The sequence below is a fragment of the Poromitra crassiceps genome, assembly GCF_964638095.1.
Source record: "Poromitra crassiceps genome assembly, chromosome: 14".
NCBI lineage: Eukaryota > Metazoa > Chordata > Actinopteri > Beryciformes > Melamphaidae > Poromitra > Poromitra crassiceps.
In genome coordinates this window covers 34,140,874-34,167,797 of record NC_139633.1, presented here as the reverse complement: position 1 = coordinate 34,167,797, position 26,924 = coordinate 34,140,874, and the positions used below count along the sequence as shown (strand labels likewise).

The following is a 26,924-nucleotide window of genomic DNA, read 5'->3' as shown; positions in this document are numbered from 1 at the left end:
TTAAGCAAGTCAAAGCAAAACCCAGGCTTTTCCACACCTCTGATTCACCTAACGTTAACCCTACAACCCTGAAATACACGTTACCAAATGTTTTTTTAGAAGGCTGGCAACGCTAGGCTGTCAACAAAGTAAACGTCACCATGTCTGTAAATAATGCTTGCAGTTGCACTCAGAGCATGTATGTGTGTGTGTGACAAATTAGACCTACCTGTGTGCCTTGAAAATAAGGTGGTTCAAAATAAAGTGGCTATTAATGCAACCTTTTTCTTCTCAGGTTTTTTATTAATAAAAACGGGTAATTAAAATGATCAATAATTATCGATATCGACTGATATGAAAGATGTTATATCAATATACTTTTTAACTATATCGCCCAGCCCTACTCATGATATAATATACAGTCTCTAGAAGTGTATGATTCAACTTTTCCCATGTTCTAGTGTAAAAAAAATAAAAAAAATAAAAAGGAAAATAAAAAGAAAAAAGAAATCGCAAGAAATCGTAATATCGAATCGCAATAATCGTAGAATCCCAATACTTAAGAATCGCAATATATATCGAATCAACACCCAAGTATCGTGATAGTATCGAATCGGGAGATAAGTGAATCGGCACAGCCCTAGTTGACAGATGAATCGTAGAATCGTTTATGTTTAAATTTCTGTTGACATTCAGATTTTAAAGCACTTTAAAGTAAAAAAGGGACTTGATATTTATCTGACTGCTTGTATTAATTGATGAAATGTGCAGTAATAGTACAGAAAATTGAGGATGTGATACGTGGAGCTGCAATACTTTGAGCTGTATCAAAATGCATCGTGGAATCAAATTGAATCATTGACAGATGAATCGTATAATCGAATCGTGAGGCCAGTGAAGATTCACAGGTCTAGTGTGTGTGTGTGTGTGCCTGTGTCTGTGTGTGTGTGTGTCTATGTGTGTGCATGTGTGTGTGCCTGTGTCTGTGTGTGTGTGTGTGCATGTGTGTGTGTGCATGTGTGTCTATGTGTGCGCATGTGTGTGTGCCTGTGTCTGTGTGTCTGTATGCGTATGTGTGTGTGCCTGTGTCTGTGTGTGTGTGTGTGTGTGTGTCTCTACAGGGCTCGACATTAACTTTTAAAAGTGGTTGCCGGAGTGGCAACCTGGCAGGAGCTTTTGGTTGCCCGACTAAAAATATGGTTGCCATTTTTGGTCGCCTTATATTTTGAGTAATAAAGATACTATGCATTCATAAGGAGGAACAAAGCCCCACCTTCCCCCATCACCCTGGGTGACTCCCCAGTCAACACTGTGGAGTCCTTCCACTTCCTGGGGACCATCATCAGCCAGGACCTAAAATGGGAGCTGAACATCAGAGCTCTCACCAAGAAGGCACAGCAGAGGATGTACTTTGTACGGCAGCTGAAGAAATTCAAAACCCAAAGGCCACGATGGTGCACTTCTACACCTCCATCGTTGAGTCCATCCTCACCTCCTCCATCACTGTCTGGTATGCTGCTGCCACTCTCAAAGATACTAACAGACTTCAACGCATCATCCGCTGCGATGAGAAGATAATCGGATGCAACCTGCCATCCCTCCAGGACCTGCATGCAGCCAGGACACTGAAGCGGTCTCGCAAGATCATGGCTGACCCATCCCACCCTGGCCACAAACTCTTTAAGACACTCCCCCACGGCAAGAGACTGAGGTCTGCCAAGACCAGAACCACCCACCACAAGACCAGCTTCTTCCCAACCGCCATCAGCCTCACCAACAAGGCCCGGAAACCCCTTCCACCAAGGACCTCACTAACAACCCCCCCCCCCCCCCCCACACACACACACACACACACACACACACACACACACACAAACTCACCACTACCCCTCCTCCTAAACTCAACTGAACCCCCCCCCCCCATAAAACTGGAACTCCCTGCACATTGAATGCCTATTTAACTTAGCCTGTACATTTCATGTACATTTCAATGTAAACTCTTATTTAACTCCGACTGTAAATTCATGTAAATCCACTGCCTATTTAATGTATATTTAACTCAGTCTGTAAATCTCATGTAAATTCAACGTAAATTCATATTTATCATCCACAGAACACTTCACCACTCATGTACATATTGTATATATTTACTCGATTTGATTGCACTTGCAACTTTGTGATTGTCTTTAGTTATCTTCCCACTTCTTATCTCTGTATATTGATGTGACCACTACGCTGCATACAGACACTAAGACAAATTCCTCGTATGTAACTTGCATACTGTGGCAATAAAAGTGATTCTGATTCTGATTCTGATAAGCCGGCTTAATAATGACGATGTGACAGAAAAGTATAATAGTCTATAGTATATAGTATAATAGTTTATAGTATATAGTATAATAGTCTATAGTATATAGTATAATAGTCTATAGTATATAGTATAATAGTTTATAGTATAAAGTATAATAGTCTATAGTATATAGTATAATAGTTTATAGTATATAGTATAATGGTCTATAGTATATAGTATAATAGTCTATAGTATATAATATAATAGTCTATAGTATATAGTATAATGGTCTATAGTATATAGTATAATAGTCTATAGTATATAATATAATAGTCTATAGTATATAGTATAATAGTCTATAGTATATAGTATAATAGTCTATAGTCTATAGTATAATAGTCTATAGTATATAGTATAATAGTCTATAGTATATAGTATAATAGTCTATAGTATATAGTATAATAGTCTATAGTATATAGTATAATAGTCTATAGTATATAGTATAATAGTCTATAGTCTATAGTATAATAGTCTATAGTATATAGTATAATAGTCTATAGTATATAGTATAATAGTCTATAGTATATAGTATAATAGTCTATAGTATATAGTATAATAGTCTATAGTATATAGTATAATAGTCTATAGTATATAGTATAATAGTTTATCGTATATAGTATAATAGTCTATAGTATATAGTATAATAGTCTATAGTATATAGTATAATAGTCTATAGTATATAGTATAATAGTCTATAGTATATAGTATAATAGTCTATAGTATATAGTATAATAGTCTATAGTATATAGTATAATAGTCTATAGTATAAAGTATAATAGTCTATAGTCTATAGTATAAAGTATAATAGTCTATATTATATAGTATAATAGTCTATAGTATATAGTATAATAGTCTATAGTATATAGTATAATAGTTTATAGTATATAGTATAATAGTATATAGTATAATAGGCCTATTCAGTGCGCGCACCGGGTGTAGTAGTAATAATTGTAGAGACCTCAGAAATATAGGTAAATGAGAAACGTGATAACAGTGTTTTCTTTCTTATGGGAAATGTGATTAGAGTGTTTTTATTCCAGTATGGGTGAATTTAATGAGAAACTACATTCACCGTGATGCTTGTTTTCTTGTGAATGTTCATTTTCCTATTTGCGCCAAGTTCTTATTGTTTGTTGAGTGACATGTTGCTAAGCCAATCGGGGATCGCGCTGCTGTGCTCTAAGCCAATGAAAAATGACTGGGGTGGGGCTAGGAGGAATCCGGAAAGCATACTAGGCTGTCACCAGTCTGGTCAGAGAGAGACACATGTGAAGACGTTTGGGAACTGAGCTGCGTGCAGTATAAAACAAAGTTTAACGTTTGGAGATAATAATATTTGTTGACTGAAATACGTCAAGGTATTGGCACAAATATTACTGTGCAGACGAGACTCGTGTGCGTGTCGCAGTCCGAAACTCTTTTCTACAGTTTAAAGTGAAGTGAAGCCAAGCCGAGCCGTTTTGTTGTTTTCATGACTAAAGTGATAACGTGCAAGTCTCGTAACTTACTATCAAGACGGACGTTTCTGCTCGAACCCGTGTGAGGGACAGTCAGCTTAAATAACGCCGCAAAATCGCGAGAAGAGGATTAACGTGGCTGGATCGTGAGTGGCCTACATATTTTCTTTGGGGTATTTTTGCACTATAAGGTAAATTAACACAAGGTACATTTGGAACTTTTATCTTATTATTGGGTAAACTTGAAACGTTTATTGTTATTTTAAGATTCCTGGTATTGTGAATTTTGTGTTTATTTTGTGTTAAACCAATACAACACAATCTAAATACATTTATATTTGTTATTCCTTTTTATCTTGTTGTCCTGAACAATTTATTATTATTAGGTTTACACTTACATACTGATACACACATACTTACTTTTATTTCTGGGGAATACACATTTAGCTCATAGAGTTGAGTAATTCCACAGTGGAGGCACCGCGCTATTATTCATTTATTCAAGCCTGTAGCCTGTACTACGAAGCTAGTTTAATGCCTTATCCGAGTAAGTTTGAGTTTAAACCTGGTTTAGCCGTACTACAAAGCAAGTTAACTTTCAATCACCATGGCAACTGACGCTGCAAAGCTAACCTGGTCGCGACCAGGTTAGCTTCAGAGGATAAGATCAAAATCCATGAGAGACCCATATAATCGGCTCTCTGGAGTCACTCACCATTCATATAAGATCGCCATATGAAAAATAGATTGCAGTCAACTGAGAATACATACAAAACATTCGTGGCTCTGTAGGCTACATAATTAAATTAAGCCTACTTACCACTTTATGTCTTAACAGCTCAACGATGCGTGGAGAAATATGATCACTATTAATCACCGCGGCGCATATCATGAACGGACCCTCAAATGGAGTGAGGGTGATATTCTCCTACATGCCAGAAAAGCCTATACATATAATATAGATATGGGATAAATATGGGATAGCCCCAATACTAAATATGCAGGCTATTCTTGCATCTTTCAGCTGGAACTGTGTCCTGTAGGCTGTATGCCAATATATGAGCAAAAATAGGCTAGTTTTTATCAATGATAACTATGCCCGCATCGTCTCAATTCAGTTCAGCAGTTTTCTCTTTTATAGTAGGCTATTAGGCTTTATACTAGGCTATTTTATATATTAATTATTCGATCAGTGCAACCACACACATGAGTGATAGAGATCATTATTCATTGAGCATGCGTTTCTAAATCTATGGTCTAAATAGGCTTACAGATTGTGGAAATGTATAGACTGAGATTACACATTTACATTTGTTGCTGCTGTATCAATGCAGCTGTATCAGACAGAAATCGCTGATCAAAGTAAATCAAATGACTGATGTGAATACAAGCTGCTGCTTTAGACAGCCCTTCAGCAGACTATCCAACGCGGATTTTCATTCTGACATTAAATCGCGGATACATTAAAGGTCCCATTCCGTGCAAAAGCTGTTTTTACTTGTAAATGCATATATACTGCTGTCAGCCCTCCCTGTAATGAGTGGTCACACGCTCAGAACTGCCACAGTTGGATTTGTCCCTATCCAGCGTCCCCCTGCAGTCTCCTCCAAGCCACACCCCCAAACGCTTCGTTTGCCCATTCGTTTGCCCAGAGGGGAATTGGGACGTCACTAGCTTCCTCCTGCATACTGCGCGGGTCTCTCTCACACAAGCTACCTGCACCATTTAGTCTATAGCCACAAAATTAACACTTCTAGCTGGAGCGACGCCAACTGTACGTGATCCAGCAACTGCAGAGGTGCATTCGGTAAGTCTAGGCATTTTGAGATGTCCTCTTTAGCGTAGTACCGTTAAGTTAACGATAACTCGCAACCTAGCGTGCTGGTCCACAGACGCTAATCTGATTGGCCGCTGGGAGCCTGGGGCGGGCTCTCCCTCAGCGGCCAATGGGAACTGTTAGTTCTGAATATATTATAGAAACAGGCCATTCTTGGGAAGCGACGAGATGAGGAAGTGAGAACTCCGTCACAACAAACGGGGTTGCTATATTTTCGACAGATTAATCCAGAATCATGTTTTATGGACCAGAGACACACGTTTTTAAGAGGTTACAGCTGCACGAATTGGGACCTTTAAATATCCGCTAAAACTCTGATCATGCACTGCACTGTTTCATTGAACGAGGAAATGGGTGTGGAAATGGGTGTGGAAATGGGTGTGGGCGTGGATCAACTCAGCTGTTCATAATGTGATTGGCTAGCGCACCTCTTTCGCGTGGACGCGCGCCTGTGCACGAGCGAAAAACGTGCGCGTGCACAGGCAGATCCCAGATAAAGCCAGCTTCAGTTATCCAGTAGAAAACCAGCGTCGTAGTATCCTTAAACTAGATAGCTTTGATCCTGTTCAGTCAAACCAGATCAAAGTGACAGATCGCGGGTCTGTTAAGATAGCTTCGTAGTACAGGCTACTGAACTGACTCTTACTGATAAATAGGAGATCTAGCCAGCTCAACACCAACAGCTAGAAACTCAGGATCCTGTTATTGAAATGATATACTTAGTCCAGTATAACATCCAGCTCATTCTAGATACTGCTGTGTATGTGACTCTGCTGGTCAGAGCCTACAGGGGGCAAGAGGAGGTTACATAATGATAATAATAATAATAATAATACATTTGTGTAATTTCGTTTTCTAAACAAATCTTAGTTATTTTTTGTTTTTATAATGCATTTGCACTGAAAGGATTTGTTTAATTAATATTTGTGAACTTTCATTTTCATATATTTTTTAGCAGTTATTGTTCATATTGTGCCTAATTTATTAATTATTGATAATGAAGTAGCCTATGCCTCTCATTCATGTTCATACTATGATGACAGTGGTTTGGGGCCCCCACTCGAAGATTTTGCATGGGGCCCCAAACATTGAGATATATATGAATGATATCTCTTTTTATGTCGATGGCCCCAAAAGGCCCAGAAGCGGCCTTGGCCCGCCCGCTCTGTCCCCGCCGCAATCCCTCTCTCTCTCTCCAACCCGATCTCATGGGCTGCGTACAGTATGTATGACACGCGGGTGTTTTCTCGTGGAATACTTTCAGCGTGCAGTTCAGACGCACTTCGCCTCGTTACATTCATACATAGTTTACGAGTAGGTGTGTTTCTCCTGACACGGTTGTCCTCTTTTTCTCAAATGCTATTGTTTTTTCGTGCAAGCGGTTCATCTGGTTATTTGTCAGTCGAATCATCTTTCTTGCTGGTTCATTTGTGATGTTGACACCACACCAGGTTAACGTTAGTTGGGGCTTTCACACAGCCAGACAACTTCTATCTGTTTGGCCATATCAAACGTGTGCTTGCAGCTGAGCCGGTGTGCGCGCAGCGTCTGACCTGAGTAAACACACCGCACGTGTCTACTGGGTTCCTTCTGGTAATTAGCAACATCGTTCCCATTGTAACAGCAATAAAATGTCAGCGTGTCACTCAAGTATTAAAAAATATTTATTTGGTGCATATTTTGCTGTTTGCTGCTGTGCTTATTTTTTACATGTTAAAACGTGGTTGCCACTATGGCAACCAAAGGCCAAGAAATGGTTGTCAATTTTTTGGGTTGCCCGGAACCGGGCATCCGTTAATGTCGAGCCCTGCTCTATGTGTGCGCATGTGTGTGTGTCTATGTGTGCGCATGTGTGTGTGCCTGTGTCTGTGTGTGTGTTTATGTGTGCGCATGTGTGTGTGTCTGTGTCTGTGCGTGTGTGTCTATGTGTGGGCATGTGTGTGTGCGTGTGTGTCTAGGTGTGTGTGTGTGTGTGTGTGTGTGTGTGTGTGTGTGTGTGTGCGCGCGCACACGTGTGTGTGTGTGTGTGTGTGTGTGTGTGTGTGTGTGTGTGTGTGTGTGTGTGTGCGTGCGTGTGTGTGTGTGTTGGAACAGAATCTCCTCATGCATAATTGTCTCAATCAATGGGCAGAGTGAGATGGTTTGTCTTTTCTATGATCTTATTCCTTATGGTTTGAATAATGTCTTGTGTGAAGCACTGTGTGTGTGTGTGTGTGTGTGTGTGTGTGTGTGTGTGTGTGTGTGTGTGTGTGTGGGTGTGTGTGTGTGTGTGTTAGGGTTTCATATTTTTCCCGAAAATGAGCCATACCGGGAAACGGGAAATTTAGACCTCTTTCCCGGGAATCCCGGGAAATTTGTCGTGTATCTTTTTTTTTATAGTAGGAGAAATATAAGGAGAAATATACCTATGATGAATGTATTATTTGGTGCCATTAATATGAATTAACTAAGGCAAAACATCACAATTTAACTAACTTTTTAGGCTGTTTTTAGTAGGCTGCACCTATATAGGTATTAGGCTATATAGTGCCGTTAGAGTTTATATAATTCACCAATCGCCTGGATTGACGTATGAATAAATCCTGTAGTAGCCTAGGCTAAATATTTTCTTAGAGAGTTGTGGAAACTGCCGTGGAAGAAAGGAGCCGTAAATGCGTCGATCAGCCTGTTTTCACGCTCTTTTACGCACAACATCAATGCTGTCTGATACCTGTCAACGTGTGCTTTTATATGGGCTGCTGCGCTGCGCTCTGGCGGCTGCACTGCTCGTCTTCCAGCCGTGCCCAGACATCTCCATACCGCATACCGGAGCACGGCTGTATCAGACTATCTCCAGCCCTCTGTGCACGGACATCGCCTACAACCAGACCATCATGCCCATTGCCCAACCTGGGCACACGAACCGAGGACGCACGGCTGGGCTGATTGTCGTTTTCACCGCTGGTGAAGTTTGCACGGTGCTCAATCGCCGTCTCGTAGGCTACTGCATTAACGGTCATGACACAATCCCCTCAAGCAAGTCAGAAGTGTAGAAAAGAAAAGAAACATCGTGGGCTTTGTGTTTATTAGGCTATGTTGTGCAATAAGCTTTGAGTCTGTGTTCCACCGGCGCACAGCGCACAAAGGCACATGGCCAAAACACGCCGAAATAAAATCAGAAATTAATTCCACTCTGCAAAGGATATCAAATTTCAAATGACTGGCTGTAGCATTGTTGTCAGAGAAGATAGTATTAAAATCTGCCTGCAATACCTCGTTATTTGGCGCTATATAAATAGAAAATTGATTGATTGTTGGTTGATTGATTCACTTTGATGTCTCTGAAATGCCTATAGATCTTATTCGATTGACGTCACTCACGTACTGGCACGCCCACCGCCGCCATATTGTTGACATAACGCAGCAGCTCTCAAAGTGACAGCCTATGTGGAGCAGCGTTTATAGGAAGTTAGCCGCTGTTAGCGTTACCTGTATCGTTCCAATTGTGTTCGGATGGTGACCTGCGTTAGGCATGGCTGTAGTAATGACAGCAATAAAGTCCCCGTGGTTTGTTTCTATCTCTACCGTCCTCAGACGTGAAGGGAGCGACACTGAGGATACGTTAGCAGCACAGGAGAGGTGTGGATAGTTAGTTGAGACAGGTGAAACTTTCTGACAGCTCCTCACAGCAAAGTCTGTTCACCTCGTTCTTTTGTTTATTTATTACAGGCATTAATGGCTGCCGTCGGCAGCATACAAATAACAACTGTGGGGTTTTTATTGGTGTCATTAGCATCACTATTTTGTAATGGAACAGAAACAACAATAAGGCTGTTACTAGTTGTCAGCTGCAGCGCTGTGTGCGCGCAGGACGGTATGTCAACAATATGGCGCTGTCCAGGGTTAGAGAATAAGGTCTATACATGTACATCGTGATCATTTAATGACTTTACAATGCTTACAGTAGCCTAATATATTACATGTTCTTTTAAAACATAGGCTACATCATTTAAGAAAGTAAACTGTCTGCATATTTCTAAATATAGGCCTATTCCAATATGTTCTGCATGTAAAAATACAACAACATTTTTTTCCGGTTTCCTGTCATTGATTTTCCAGAAAACAGGAAATGGGTTGGATGCCATTTCCCGGGAATCCCGTTTCCCGGGATTAAACCCTAGTGTGTGTGTGTGTGTGTGTGTGTGTGTGTGTGTGTGTGTGTGTGTGTGTGTGTGTGTGTGTGTGTGTGTGTGTGTGTGTGTGTGTGTGTGTGTGTGTGTGTGTGTGTGTGTGTGTGTGTGTGTGTGTGTGTGTGTGTGTGTGAAGCACTTTGAGCTGTATTTGATCTGATGAAAGCTGCTGGATGGGGGATCAGGCTGTTTGGAACAAACCGCTTCACAGCTTCTGGAGGAAACTGCTGTTGGTTTTAAACAGAGTTCAATGTGAAACCACGCCCTCTTTGACCTCTAACTGCTCCTTCATACTTTAACACTCCACTTAAACTTTCAACGAGTCAGCACTTTTAGGACTGTATCAGCTTAACTCAGCTTTAATTTATCGTTTGTACTCTTTGAGAAATCACACTTTATGTTTGATGCTTTTTTCAGCCTTTATAATGGGACCAGCCTTGAGTGTGTCTCACATAGCAGGCTGGACTTTAGACTAAATCCACACAAAACTGTGACAGTTCACACAACTTTAACACAACATACATATATTATACATCAAACTCTTGAGCTACTTCTGCTCTCACTCACAAAGTCTAAATATAAGTGATGTGATGGATAGTTTTTGAGATATTAACGTTTGTTTGGCACAACTCATACTAGTTAACTGAGTTCACTAAGTGCTGTTTTTGTTGTTGTGATGTCATGCTGATTCGTCCTATATAAATAAAGTTATTTATTTATTATTATTAGTAGTAGTTGTAATATTATATTACTATTTGAGTTTTTTTTTAAATAAGTGGGTCTTTCATTTCTTTATGAAGTTATAAACCTGAGAGAGAGACATAGACAAGAGAGAGAGAGAGAGAGAGAGAGAGAGAGAGAGAGAGAGAGAGAGAGAGAGAGAGAGAGAGAGATATTGTGGTAAGAAGTGGTCTCAGCTCGTCTAAACACAGTTGTTTGTGCTCATCTGTACGATGGCAGTGTGTCAGGATTTTCCATGGACACACCTACTTTTCAGAGCACCACGCCCACGGGCGCGTTTGCGAGCACAAAGCTGCTTGCTATCTTCCCGGCACCGGGCGCACGGCCTGCAGGTGTGCAGGTGGACGATAGGAAAGAGAGCCAGCACAGACGCAAACGCTACCGCAGATGCCTTCTGCACCGGTGTACGCTATAGGGCCCCAACGCTTTAACAAAACATGTCCTCCTAACTCTCATAATCCATTCATCAAATCCCACCAAAAGTAAGACATGTTGAGCAGTGTTGCTGGAACACACCCAAACTACCACTAGTGGGTGCTAAAAATGCAAAAAGTTCATATCTTATCTGTATTTCTCTATCTCTATATGTGTCTTTCTACCTACAGTATAGTAATGTTTTGTCTCTCTGTCTGTCTTTTCAAATTGTGCCTGGACGCCTCAATTGCCGCTTGCAGCTATATTTTTTAACTTGAACTGTTCTCTCTTAGAAAGTCCCTCAGGAGGGTTAGGGTTATATACGCTTATAAGTCATAATGGTTATAGGCTCACAGCTGCTTTCACATTAAGAGGGATATTCTCCCACAGGCCTTCGGCACTAAAACGGGCCTTAACCGCAAAAAAACGTGCCTTGCGCCTGTTTTGGGACGATATCAATATGGCTTTACGCTGCCAAATGCGCTTTAGGCCGAATGGGCGTGGCGCAGTCCCAGAATGGGCCAAAGTGGGCGTGTCGGCCTTAAATCTCGGCGTACTGATATCTTGGCACCTGCCTTAAATTTAGCGCTTTGCGCCTTTGAAAACCAGGCCTATTCACTGCGCCAGTGCACTTGTGCCTCTCCCCTGTCACCCTTCTCTGTCTCTCTCTGAAACCAGGCCTATTCAGTGCGCCAGTGCTCTTCTGCCTCTGAGTCACCCTTCTCTCTCTCTCTCTGACTCCCTCGCTCAAACAGACACAACACATAGCAGCACCCAGCTTCCCATAGGAAATAGCAGTTGTAAGTTTACTGCCTGTGAATGTCCACTCCCAGCATGCAATTGGGTCCTCCATTTCGCTACTAAATAGAGCCGAAATAGATATAAAAGGTAGATCTAAAATAATGTGTAATGGTAAGACAACCTGCAATTGTCGAACATTTCAATATTGGACCAAATAAAACATGAAATGAAACACCACCCTATGTGAAACATATATGTCCTCTTGAGCCTATATATACCCTGTGTGGATTTAACGTGATTTAGGTAAGTGACAGCGGAACGCGCTTCGGAAGCTTCTACTGTCATCTGCTATACTGTGATGTGCGCTCCAATAACTTCGCCCTACTCCACATTTAGTTTTAGAATAAAAACACATTTATGCAATGACTTTACATAATGTAGGGTATATTTATGTGCATCATTCTACCTGCAGCAGGGGAGAGAAAACAATATCTTTCTGGACAAACTTTCACCAATCTAATAGGCTATATTTTTCTAGCTGATGCGTTTAGTAGGCTACATTATTTTCACTTTGATCTTGCTATAGTGTAGCGTATTTACATGCTTGCAGTATTGAAACTGCAGTTAGATTGGTTTGAGAAGCATAATAATATGGAATAATAGCCTATAATGCAGACAGACAGGCTGGATGAAGGGAGGGGGGGGGGGGGGCAGAGCGTTTGGCTTTCGTCTGGTTTTGCGGGATCACTGGAATTGGAGCTAAAAAGGCAAGCATGCGATTCGTTTATTGCACTTATCCAATGAGCATGACGGTGCATAATTTTACGCCTAAAAGGCGTGGTTGTAATGCTTTGGGCTGCATCTAGCGCCAGCACGACGATATCAAGTGCGCCTTTCCACGCCCACTGCTTTGATCTGCGCCTGCCGCTCGGCCTAGAAACTGCGCCGATGCAACGATAGGGGCCTAAGTCTCTTAGAAAGTCCCTCAAGAGGGAGCTATTGTCCACGGTCGTTCATACAACTAAAATGAGGCGGTCACACCAAGTCAGTTTCCTTGTAAGTGAAAACATACCTGGGTGAATAAAATAACTCTGATTCTGACATTGAAGTTAGTTTGTTAATGAATCAAACTAAATACACACTTACATTTCCTCACACCTGGTTTCAGCCTCTGCGCTCCACCATGGTCCACACTGGAGGAATAAACAAAGTCAGATGAGCAGATTCCTCCTCTTCTCACTGAGACAGAGAAGATGTGTGTGACTCTCAGCCTTCTAGCAGGCGTTGTCTCTCAATACCTGAGAGTCTCCAGTCTCCAGTGTGGATCCTCCAGTCCATCAGAGAGGACCTTCACTGAGGCTCCTGGATGATTGTAGCTCAGGTCCAGCTCTCTCAGATGGGAGGGGTTGATGCTCATAGCTGAGGCCAGGGAAGCACAGCCTTCCTCTGTGATCATACAGAATGACAGCCTGCACACACACACACACACACACACACACACACACACACACACACACACACACACACACACACACACACACACACACACACACACACACACACACACACACACACCCCCACACACACACACAGTTTCATTATATGGAGGTATAGATCATTGACTGTAAAAAGAATGGACAGGATATCAGCTCTTTTCAGTGAGGCCAAATCATCTTAGATCGCCGCCCTGGCGGTCAGTCCCAGTATAGGTCACAAGTCCCGCCTCCGCCATGTTAGTGGGTGGGAAATGAGCCAAACTAAACAATCAACGTACACATCAGATATTATTTCCCAAAGGTGGTTTCTATCATTTTAGATCGTTCTTATCATGCTAATCATGTTCAAGTGGTCATGTTTCTGATCAGTTTGTTTTTAAGTAGTTATTTGACGATATACAAAGGGATGATTGACAGCTGTGGCAGCCAGTCTCAATTCACAATTGTGAAAAAATACATTATAGTCCTTTAGAGCCATCGCGATCTGACCTTCTGTTTCCCAGAAAATGTCAACATTTCTCTGATTGGATAGTGGGAGGTGGACTATATGTCTACAGGAGAGAGACAGAGTACAGCGGGGGGTTTGGAGTTACTGACCAAACACTCTATTTCAGTGATTGCTGTCAGAATATAGAGCCATTTAACATTTAGGCTATTTTAACACAAAAACATCGCTGAATGCACCTTTAAACAATATTAATGTTGCCTTGTAATCTGCAAGTGGTTTTCTTCGCAGTTGGGTTTGCGTTTGGCCATGGTGAGGTGTAGCAGCACCTGGTGGAGATCTGCACTCTACTGAGTGCACTTTTCTAGTTTTATTTTACTTTTGTTTATGCCTACAAAGCAAATGTTACTTTGTACTTGTGTCCGAGTTAAGGTGTCCATAAAATAGAATCGTACAAAACACCCTTAAATCTTGTGCTTATGTTTTCCCTAAAATGTTTAACCTTATCGAGAAGATTTAAGGGTGTTTTGTGTAGTCGATTCTATTTTATGGACACCTTAACTCGGACCCTAATGGAAATCTTTACATAAGGAGCTTTGTGCAACTGGGCCCTGTGTGTGTGTGTGTGTGTGTGTGTGTGTGTGTGTGTGTGTGTGTGTGTGTGTGTGTGTGTGTGTGTGTGTGTGTGTGTGTGTGTGTGTGTGTGTGTGTGTGTGTGTGTGTGTGTGTGTGTGTGTGTGTGTGTGTGTGTGTGTGTGTGTGTGTAATATGAAATGTCATGAGGTCACAATGACATGGCTCTGCAGAGAGCTTTTATTTTGACTGAGATACATGTGTGGAAGCAACAAGACTCATAGGTGGAAAACAGCAACAGTTGTATGTTTTGGAGGAACTGACAATGATCAAAAACATGCGGTCGTCACGCACGGCTAAAGTAGAAACCACTTAGCGGATGGAGAAGCTTTTCACTACAGTCTGCCACACTGTACTGAGCAGTCATGCTCACAAGAACGGAGTGGAGGCAGGATCTCAATATATTCAATATATATCACTGATGTGACATCAAAGTAAGTTTACGTTCAGAACTACTCTCATACATTAGTGTTTAGACCCGAAACATGACTGACAGTGTTATCTCATTTGTGTGCGTTTGTGTGTGTGTGTCAGAGAGAGAGAGAGAGAGAGAGAGAGAGAGAGAGAGAGAGAGAGAGAGAGAGAGAGACACACACTGTGTGTGTGTGTGTGTGTGTGTGTGTGTGTGTGTGTGCAAATACATTTTTTTTGTGAATGCCATATTTGATGAGCTGTGGGAGCCGTGTCAAATCACATGAGGAAAGCTGTGAATGGATCTTACCTGAGAGTCTCCAGTCTGCAGTGTGGACTCTGAAGTCCAGCAGACACCAGCTTCACCCCAGAATCGTGAAGCTCGTTGTCACTTAGGTCCAGTTCTCTCAGACTGCAGGACTGGGAGCTGAGAAGTGAGGCCAGAGCTTCACAGCTTCTCTCTGACAGCTGACAGCCACTCAGTCTGCATAAGAATTAGTGATGGAGACAAACAACTTTAAAATGTTTTCCATTTAGCACTCATAAATGATAAACCACTTTTTGTGTTTTCAAGTATAGGTGGTGCTATGCCAAATAGCATTAAATTAGGCACTGCACTCTGTCAGGTTCCCAGCAGTGCAATCCCCAAGTTTGAAGTCAATTGGAAGAACGGTTCTTGAGATAAACTACTTTCTGTGTTGCCAGTAGGTGGCGCTATGCCAAATTGCAAAAGATTTCAGCACTGCACTCCACCAGGCCCCCCTAAGCGCACTCCCCAAGTTTGATACATTAGTAATACAATTTACAATTAAGTTGAATTCAATTAAAGTGCCGTATTCTCATGATGCACCTTGGATTTCTAACTGAATGACTCAATGCAGCTCATTGGCTATTGCTGTCATTCAATTATCATTAACCATTTATTTAGTCATCTGTTGTTTGCCTAACATTATGTAATGATTAGTGGTCATGATTGTGAACGTTCACGTTACTGTGATTACTAGCGACATATCCCACAGTGTGCTGTGAAACGATAACCTCTCTGTGCAGTGAAAATCACTGAGCAGCACCCAACGTGGTAACACTTTATAATAACTATACACTATAAAGTATTAATAAACCATTAGTAAATACATAATTCATCATGAATTCATCATTTATAAAGCATTATTCATACATCACTAAGCATTAGTAACACAGTTATAAACATTTTATTCCTGATTAATAACCTAATCTCTAATGTGTTTAATGATTGTATTCTCATACTTTGTAAATGATAGATGCACCATTTATAAATACGTATTATATTAATTACAACCATTTACTTAGGAGTTGTTAATGGTTCATAAGATCATTTAGAACGTGTAAGTAAATGATTAAACAACGTATGTACATTCATGTGTACATTTGTGCATGATTTGGACATGGTTAGTGAGTGTTAATAGATGGTTTATAAACACTTATTGATACTCAAACTCATGATTAATTAAGGTAGTTACTAGTCATTAGTTAAGTATTTCATGTGAGCTCATCTAAAGTGAGGACTATCTATGCCTTATAAAGCATGTAATAAATGAGATAGGAGGTCTGGGCTGGCCTTGACCAATGGAGGCAGATGTCTGAATGCCCAAACGGCCAGGGGGGTGATTCTGAGAGATGTGTTTCACTCAGGGTTTTGTGTCTCTAAGAGGGTCAGAATTGCATGATGGGGAGAAAATGCAAATTAAGCCTGCCAGATTTTCTTGAATAACTCTGGAACCGACGCTCTGATCTTTCTGAAATTGTCATCGCTTATCCAAGAAGTGAGCATGGGCTTTACAACGAAACCGTCCATGAGTCTCTACGACCTCGGGAAGTGGGTGAAATTGACATTTTTGTGTATTTTTATAGGTTTTTAAGTGTCAAAGGTAGGGATGTCACAATATATCGTCCCACAATATATCGCGATATCAAAACGTGACAATATGTATCGTTGAGATTAAATCTCATATCGTGAGAAAAAGAAGCTGAACATGGTGGCACTGATCTGCATCTGATTGCATGCTCGCTCTCCTTTTCATTGCTTTGTTTGAACAGACGAGGGACGTTACAGACACGGAGGAGGAAAATGGTGAAATCACTCAAATTAGCGTGGAGGATGCCCCCTCAACTTACAAATCGATTGCAAAAAAATATTGTTAAAATATTGTATCGTATCGTTATCGTGAACCCAATATCGTGTATCGTATCGTATCGTGAACTGAATGTATCGTGACACCCCTAGTCAAAGGTGTAATAATTATTTATCCCTAAACACTAGATGGGTGGGGTTACTCCCCTAAAGCTTTGCAGATGGGGCGGTTCACTTGGGATCAATTGACCTATCGCTAAGCCACGCCCCGAACGCAGACGAGCCAATCACAGCGCGTGCAGCTCACAATACACTCGGACATTCTCAGCTTAGAGCTCCATAGAGAAGCACTAGAAAACGTGAGTTTCCTCTGGTTTTATACATTTATAAGTTGAAAAAATGGTCAAAACGATATGCATGGGGGTAAATGCAACATTACGAGGTATCCTGGGAGGCCAGGCAATTGATAATATTAAACTAGTAAATGTAGATCCACTCACATCCACAATGCTACTGTTTTGGAGTTAAATCTGCGATTGTGGTGAGTGACAGCGAGATGTGTGTGTGTGTGTGTGTGTGTGTGTGTCTCTGTGTGTGTGTGTGTGTGTGTGTGTGTATGTGTGTGCGTGTGTGTGTGTGTGTGTGTGTGGGGGGGGGGGGTGTTTATGCCCCCGGACGCCCCAAGCGGGTCCGAGGTCAGCCACATTCTCATTGGGGGCTGAGCACCCTAAAGGTCGGGGCCCAGTTGCACAAAGTACCTTAGGTTAAGATTTCCCTCAGGGTCCGAGTTAAGATGTCCATAAAATAGAATTTGCTGTACAAAACACCCTTAAATCTTGTGCTTATGTTTTTCCTAAAATGTTTAACCTCCTGGCCTGACCATGAAGGAACGACGAGCCAGGATGGCTAAAACGAGGAGGACAAACGTGTCTGTGTGAGTGAGACAGGGTTTGTCCGTCCGGTTTAATAAAATACATTTAGTAGCGAGTAGCGACGGTCCACTGATGATAAATCTTGGCCGCTGCTTCTTCAAAATAATATGAAATATCCTTAAAAATGTCATGAGGTCACAATGACATGGCTCTGCAGAGAGCTTTTATTTTGACTGAGATACATGTGTGGAAGCAACAATACTCATAGGTGGAAAACAGCAACAGTTGTATGTTTTGGAGGAACTGACAATGATCAAAAACATGCGGTCGTCACGTACGACTAAAGTAGAAACCACTTAGCGGATGGAGAAGCTTTTCACTACAGTCTGCCACACTGTAGTGAGCAGTCATGCTCACAAGAACGGAGTGGACGCAGGATCTCAATATATTCAATATATATCACTGATGTGACATCAAAGTAAGTTTACGTTCAGAACTACTCTCATACATTAGTGTTTAGACCCAAAACATGACTCACAGTGTTATCTCATTTGTGTGTGTGTGTGTGTGTGTGTGTGGGGGGGGGGGGGGGGGGGAAGAAAGAGGGAGAGAGTGTCACTCAACAATGTCTTGCAAATAATTTTTTTTTGTGAATGCCATATTTGATGAGCTGTGGGAGCCGTGTCAAATCACATGAGGAAAGCTGTGAATGGATCTTACCTGAGAGTCTCCAGTCTGCAGTGTGGACTCTGCAGTCCAGCGGAGACCAGCTTTATCCCTGAATCGTGAAGCTTGTTGTTACTCAGGTCGAGCTCTCTCAGACTGGAGGACTGGGAGCTGAGAACTGAGGCCAGAGCTTCACAGCTTCTCTCTGACAGCTGACAGCCACTCAGTCTGCATGAGAATTAGTGATGGAGACAAACAACTTTAAAATGTTTTCCATTTAGTACTCGCGTCACATTTTGATAAAGCGCTTTTTGTTTTTGCCAGTATAGGTGGTGCTATGCCGAATAGCAAAAAATTAGTAGGGCTGACCCAAAAAAATCAACGCTTCAAAGCTAGAATCATTGCCATGGTAATCGACGCTCAAATCAGCAATCGACGCTTTGTTGTTATTGTTTTTTTCCCCTCCTCTCCTCTCTCTTTCTCTCTCCATAATATCTAACATGGAGTGTAGCTTTGTGAGACAGTCTCTAGTTTCCTGGCTGGGCGGGTCATTCAGGCCAACACTGTTTTTAACACGGGGAACTCACACCGGCACGCGCCGTGAGAACAAACAAATGCACCCAACAGCCAGCCAGTAGTCACACCTGACGTTGAGCTGTGGTCTGCAGAGTTGTTGTAAACATGAATCTTCGTACACTTCTTTTCTAACCCAGTGTGAGTAACGTTACAAGTGTTCAAGTGAATTCAAGTCCTTTAATTATAATGTTATGAATTAGCAGCAGTCACAGATACTAACGTGAACGTGACATTGGATCTGTCTATCACATGGATTTGTTATTACTGACTGGTAGTGAAACTGAAGTTGGCTCCGTCTATCACATGGATGTACATACAGCCAGAGCGCACGTCATATTAGGATTATCAACACGTGGAACATGTTGTTATTATGACGTTAAATTCACAACATTTCGTGGCAAACTGGACTTTTTTTTTGTGTGACTAACCCCACCCCCCCCCCCCCCCAAAAAAGAAAGAAAAACGAAAAAAATATCGGCGTAGAAGCTTTGATTATGATTGATTTTATCTCAACGCTCTAATAGCTTTTGCACACCAAGTCTGTATTTTCGTCCAAAATTGACGCACGGGAAAAAAAAGAATACGACCTCATTTATGTCAATCATCATGGAAACACCAAGTCCGACAATTACGTCCGTAATTTAAGTTTTCGGACGAGGTTCGATTTTCTGCGTTTTTCGCATCAGTCAATAGATTTTTGCGAGCTGGGACCCGTCTTTGTTTTCAGATGACGGATTAAAAAACACGCATATGAAATAGGGATGTCAACGGTTAACCGTTAATCGATTAACCGTCGCTAACGTCGTTGTTCGGTTATTGCTGTCGGTCTATCAGTTAATATTAAAAAAAAAAAAAAAAAAAAAAAAATTTTTTAGGTCTATTTACTCAATGAGCTCATGCCCAAACAAGGCGTGTCTATTTAGATGCTGAAATGTTAATGCTTTTTGTGTTAGAAATTCTAACACAAAAAGAATTTGTGTTGAAATGTTGATGCTTTTTGTTAATGCTTGTTAATGCTTTTTGTGTTAGAAATTCTAACACAAAAAGCATTAACATTTCAGCATCTAAATAGACACGCCTTGTTTGGGCATGAGTTCATTGAGTAAATAGACAAAAAAAAAAAAAAAAAATCTTTTTTTTTTTTTTTTTTTTAATATTAAAAAATTATGAATTAACCGATAGGTTAATCGATTATTAGCGTCGGTTAATCAAAAGTGAAATTAACCGAAAATTGACATCCCTAATATGAAAACAATCGGACTGTGTGTGCAAAGACCTTGACTATGGTATTTGGGACAGCCCTACAAATTAGGCAATAGACTGACAAGTTCCCAGCATCCCACTCCCCAAGTTTGAAGTCGATCTGAATAACGGCTCTTGAGATAAACCACATTTTGTGTTGCCAATAGGTGGCGCTATGCCAAATTGCACAAGATTTCGGCACTGCACTCCATCAGGTCCCCCTAAGCGCCATCCCCAAGTATGGTACATTATTAATACAATTTACAATTTAGTTTAATTCAATTAAAGTGCCGTATTCTCATGATGCACCATGGATTTCTTACCGAATGACTCAATGCAGCTATTGGCTATTGTTGTCATTCAATTATCATTAACTATTTATTTAGTCATCTGTTGTTTGCCTAACATTATGTAATGATTAGTGGTCATGATTGTGAACGTTCACGTTACTGTGATTAGTGACATATCCCACAGTGTGCTGTGAAACGATAACCTCTCTGTGCAGTGAAAATCACTGAGCAGCACCCAACGTGGTAACACTTTATAATAACTATACACTATAAAGTATTAATAAACCATTAGTAAATACATAATTCATCATGAATTCATCATTTATAAAGCATTATTCATACATCACTAAGCATTAGTAACACAGTTATAAACATTTTATTCCTGATTAATAACCTAATCTCTAATGTGTTTAATGATTGTATTCTCATACTTTGTAAATGATAGATGCACCATTTATAAATACGTATTATATTAATTACAAACCATTTACTTAGGAGTTGTTAATGGTTCATAAGATCATTTAGAACGTGTAAGTAAATGATTAAACAACGTATGTACATCCATGTGTACATTTATGCATGATTTGGACATGGTTAGTGAGTGTTAATAGATGGTTTATAAACACTTATTGATACTCAAACTCATGATTAATTAAGGTAGTTACTAGTCATTAGTTAAGTATTTCATGTGAGCTCATCTAAAGTGAGGACTATCTATGCCTTATAAAGCATGTAATAAATGAGATAGGAGGTCTGGGCTGGCCTTGACCAATGGAGGCAGATGTCTGAATGCCCAAACGGCCAGGGGGGTGATTCTGAGAGATGTGTTTCACTCAGGGTTTTGTGTCTCTAAGAGGGTCAGAATTGCATGATGGGGAGAAAATGCAAATTAAGCCTGCCAGATTTTCTTGAATAACTCTGGAACCGACGCTCTGATCTTTCTGAAATTGTCATCGCTTATCCAAGAAGTGAGCATGGGCTTTACCACGAAACCGTCCATGAGTCTCTACGACCTCGGGAAGTGGGTGAAATTGACATTTTTGTGTATTTTTATAGGTTTTTAAGTGTCAAAGGTAGGGATGTCACAATATATCGTCCCACAATATATCGCGATATCAAAACGTGACAATATGTATCGTTGAGATTAAATCTCATATCGTGAGAAAAAGAAGCTGAACATGGTGGCACTGATCTGCATCTGATTGCATGCTCGCTCTCCTTTTCATTGCTTTGTTTGAACAGACGAGGGACGTTACAGACACGGAGGATGAAAATGGTGAAATCACTCAAATTAGCGTGGAGGATGCCCCCTCAACTTACAAATCGATTGCAAAAAAATATTGTTAAAATATTGTATCGTATCGTTATCGTGAACCCAATATCGTGTATCGTATCGTATCGTGAACTGAATGTATCGTGACACCCCTAGTCAAAGGTGTAATAATCATTTATCCCTAAACAGTAGATGGGTGGGGTTACTCCCCTAAGGCTTTGCAGATGGGGCGGTTCACTTGGGATCAATTGACCTATCGCTAAGCCACGCCCCGAACGCAGACGAGCCAATCACAGCGCGTGCAGCTCACAATACACTCGGACATTCTCAGCTTAGAGCTCCATAGAGAAGCACTAGAAAACGCGAGTTTCCTCTGGTTTTATACATTTATAAGTTGAAAAAATGGTCAAAACGATATGCATGGGGGTAAATGCAACATTACGAGGTATCCTGGGAGGCCAGGCAATTGATAATATTAAACTAGTAAATGTAGATCCACTCACATCCACAATGCTACTGTTTTGGAGTTAAATCTGCGATCGTGGTGAGTGACAGCGAGATGTGTGTGTGTGTGTGTGTGTGTGTGTGTGTGTGTGTGTGTGTGTGTGTGTGGGGGGGGGGGGGGTGTTTATGCCCCCGGACGCCCCAAGCGGGTCCGAGGTCAGCCACATTCTCATTGGGGGCTGAGCACCCTAAAGGTCGGGGCCCAGTTGCACAAAGTACCTTAGGTTAAGATTTCCCTCAGGGTCCGAGTTAAGATGTCCATAAAATAGAATTTGCTGTACAAAACACCCTTAAATCTTGTGCTTATGTTTTTCCTAAAATGTTTAACCTCCTGGCCTGACCATGAAGGAACGACGAGCCAGGATGGCTAAAACGAGGAGGACAAACGTGTGTGTGTGAGTGAGACAGGGTTTGTCCGTCCGGTTTAATAAAATACATTTAGTAGCGAGTAGCGACGGTCCACTGATGATAAATCTTGGCCGCTGCTTCTTCAAAATAATATGAAATATCCTTAAAAATGTCATGAGGTCACAATGACATGGCTCTGCAGAGAGCTTTTATTTTGACTGAGATACATGTGTGGAAGCAACAATACTCATAGGTGGAAAACAGCAACAGTTGTATGTTTTGGAGGAACTGACAATGATCAAAAACATGCGGTCGTCACGCACGGCTAAAGTAGAAACCACTTAGCGGATGGAGAAGCTTTTCACTACAGTCTGCCACACTGTAGTGAGCAGTCATGCTCACAAGAACGGAGTGGAGGCAGGATCTCAATATATTCAATATATATCACTGATGTGACATCAAAGTAAGTTTACGTTCAGAACTACTCTCATACATTAGTGTTTAGACCCGAAACATGACTGACAGTGTTATCTCATTTGTGTGTGTGTGTGTGTGTGTGTGTGTGTGTGTGTGGGGGGGGGGGGGGGGAGAGAGGGAAAGAGGGAGAGAGTGTCACTCAACAATGTCTTGCAAATAATTTTTTTTTGTGAATGCCATATTTGATGAGCTGTGGGAGCCGTGTCAAATCACATGAGGAAAGCTGTGAATGGATCTTACCTGAGAGTCTCCAGTCTGCAGTGTGGACTCTGCAGTCCAGCAGACACCAGCTTCATCCCAGAATCGTGAAGCTCGTTGTCACTTAGGTCCAGCTCTCTCAGACTGCAGGACTGGGAGCTGAGAACTGAGGCCAGAGCTTCACAGCTTCTCTCTGACAGCTGACAGCCACTCAGTCTGCATGAGAATTAGTGATGGAGACAAACAACTTTAAAATGTTTTCCATTTAGTACTCGCGTCACATTTTGATAAAGCGCTTTTTGTTTTTGCCAGTATAGGTGGTGCTATGCCGAATAGCACAAAATTAGTAGGGCTGACCCAAAAAAATCAACGCTTCAAAGCTAGAATCATTGCCATGGTAATCGACGCTCAAATCAGCAATCGACGCTTTGTTGTTATTGTTTTTTTCCCCTCCTCTCCTCTCTCTTTCTCTCTCCATAATATCTAACGTGGAGTGTAGCTTTGTGAGACAGTCTCTAGTTTCCTGGCTGGGCGGGTCATTCAGGCCAACACTGTTTTTAACACGGGGAACTCACACCGGCACGCGCCGTGAGAACAAACAAATGCACCCAACAGCCAGCCAGTAGTCACACCTGACGTTGAGCTGTGGTCTACAGAGTTGTTGTAAACATGAATCTTCGTACACTTCTTTTCTAACCCAGTGTGAGTAACGTTACAAGTGTTCAAGTGAATTCAAGTCCTTTAATTTGTTTATAATGTTATGAATTAGCAGCAGTCACAGATACTAACGTGAACGTGACATTGGATCTGTCTATCACATGGATTTGTTATTACTGACTGGTAGTGAAACTGAAGTTGGCTCCGTCTATCACATGGATGTACATACAACCAGAGCGCACGTCATATTAGGATTATCAACACGTGGAACATGTTGTTATTATGACGTTAAATTCACAACATTTCGTGGCAAACTGGACTTTTTTTTTTGTGTGACTAACCCCACCGCCCCCCCCCCCCCAAAAAAAGAAAGAAAAACGAAAAAAATATCGGCGTAGAAGCTTTGATTATGATTGATTTTATCTCAACGCTCTAATAGCTTTTGCACACCAAGTCTGTATTTTCGTCCAAAATTGACACACGGGAAAAAAAAGAATACGACCTCATTTATGTCAATCATCATGGAAACACCAAGTCCGACAATTACGTCCGTAATTTAAGTTTTCGGACGAAGTTCGATTTTCTGCGTTTTTCGCATCAGTCAATAGATTTTTGCGAGCTGGGACCCGTCTTTGTTTTCAGATGACGGATTAAAAAACACGCATATGAAAACAATCGGACTGTGTGTGCAAAGACCTTGACTATGGTATTTGGGACAGCCCTACAAATTAGGCAATAGACTGCCAAGTTCCCAGCATCCCACTCCCCAAGTTTGAAGTCGATCTGAATAACGGCTCTTGAGATAAACCACATTTTGTGTTGCCAGTAGGTGGCGCTATGCCAAATTGCACAAGATTTCGGCACTGCACTCCATCAGGTCCCCCTAAGCGCCATCCCCAAGTATGGTACATTATTAATACAATTTACAATTTAGTTTAATTCAATTAAAGTGCCGTATTCTCATGATGCACCATGGATTTCTTACCGAATGACTCAATGCAGCTCATTGGCTATTGTTGTCATTCAATTATCATTAACTATTTATTTAGTCATCTGTTGTTTGCCTAACATTATGTAATGATTAGTGGTCATGATTGTGAACGTTCACGTTACTGTGATTAGTGACATAGCCCACAGTGTGCTGTGAAACGATAACCTCTCTGTGCAGTGAAAATCACTGAGCAGCACCCAACGTGGTAACACTTTATAATAACTATACACTATAAAGTATTAATAAACCATTAGTAAATACATAATTCATCATGAATTCATAATTTATAAAGCATTATTCATACATCACTAAGCATTAGTAACACAGTTATAAACATTTTATTCCTGATTAATAACCTAATCTCTAATGTGTTTAATGATTGTATTCTCATACTTTGTAAATGATAGATGCACCATTTATAAATACGTATTATATCAATTACAAACCATTTACTTAGGAGTTGTTAATGATTCATAAGATCATTTAGAACGTGTAAGTAAATGATTAAACAACGTATGTACATCCATGTGTACATTTATGCATATGATTTGGACATGGTTAGTGAGTGTTAATAGATGGTTTATAAACACTTATTGATACTCAAACTCATGATTAATTAAGGTAGTTACTAGTCATTAGTTAAGTATTTCATCTGAGCTCATCTAAAGTGAGGACTATCTATGCCTTATAAAGCATGTAATAAATGAGATAGGAGGTCTGGGCTGGCCTTGACCAATGGAGGCAGATGTCTGAATGCCCAAACGGCCAGGGGGGTGATTCTGAGAGATGTGTTTCACTCAGGGTTTTGTGTCTCTAAGAGGGTCAGAATTGCATGATGGGGAGAAAATGCAAATTAAGCCTGCCAGATTTTCTTGAATAACTCTGGAACCGACGCTCTGATCTTTCTGAAATTGTCATCGCTTATCCAAGAAGTGAGCATGGGCTTTACAACGAAACCGTCCATGAGTCTCTACGACCTCGGGAAGTGGGTGAAATTGACATTTTTGTGTATTTTTATAGGTTTTTAAGTGTCAAAGGTAGGGATGTCACAATATATCGTCCCACAATATATCGCAATATCAAAACGTGACAATATGTATCGTTGAGATTAAATCTCATATCGTGAGAAAAAGAAGCTGAACATGGTGGCACTGATCTGCATCTGATTGCATGCTCGCTCTCCTTTTCATTGCTTTGTTTGAACAGACGAGGGACGTTACAGACACGGAGGATGAAAATGGTGAAATCACTCAAATTAGCGTGGAGGATGCCCCCTCAACTTACAAATCGATTGCAAAAAAATATTGTTAAAATATTGTATCGTATCGTTATCGTGAACCCAATATCGTGTATCGTATCGTATCGTGAACTGAATGTATCGTGACACCCCTAGTCAAAGGTGTAATAATTATTTATCCCTAAACACTAGATGGGTGGGGTTACTCCCCTAAGGCTTTGCAGATGGGGCGGTTCACTTGGGATCAATTGACCTATCGCTAAGCCACGCCCCGAACGCAGACGAGCCAATCACAGCGCGTGCAGCTCACAATACACTCGGACATTCTCAGCTTAGAGCTCCATAGAGAAGCACTAGAAAACGCGAGTTTCCTCTGGTTTTATACATTTATAAGTTGAAAAAATGGTCAAACGATATGCATGGGGGTAAATGCAACATTACGAGGTATCCTGGGAGGCCAGGCAATTGATAATATTAAACTAGTAAATGTAGATCCACTCATATCCACAATGCTACTGTTTTGGAGTTAAATCTGCGATCGTGGTGAGTGACAGCGAGGTGTGTGTGTGTGTGTGTGTGTGTGTGTGTGTGTGTGTGTGTGTGTGTGTGTGTGTGTGTGTGTGTGTGTGTGTGTGTGTGTGTGTGAGAGACAGGGTTTGTCCGTCCGGTTTAATAAAATACATTTAGTAGCGACGGTCCACTGATGATAAATCTTGGCCGCCGCTCCTTCAAAATAATATGAAATATCCTTAAAAATGTCATGAGGTCACAATGACATGGCACTGCAGAGAGCTTTTATTTTGACTGAGA

At 41.1% G+C, this 26,924-nt stretch overlaps 1 protein-coding gene across 2 annotated transcripts in view; it reads right to left on the bottom strand.

Annotated features, from left to right (window-relative positions):
* The window catches only part of LOC310788759 (NLR family CARD domain-containing protein 3-like), a 275,717-nt gene that overhangs the window by 4,526 nt on the left and 244,267 nt on the right, over positions 1–26,924 (bottom strand). For both annotated transcript variants that reach the window (XM_083650323.1, XM_083650325.1), the window contains 3 exons: positions 14,984–15,157; positions 12,987–13,157; positions 12,835–12,881 (listed from right to left, as the gene is read on the bottom strand). In XM_083650323.1, coding sequence (XP_083506449.1) covers positions 12,835–12,881; positions 12,987–13,157; positions 14,984–15,157 — 392 coding nt within the window. The remainder of the gene's footprint in view (positions 1–12,834; positions 12,882–12,986; positions 13,158–14,983; positions 15,158–26,924) is intronic.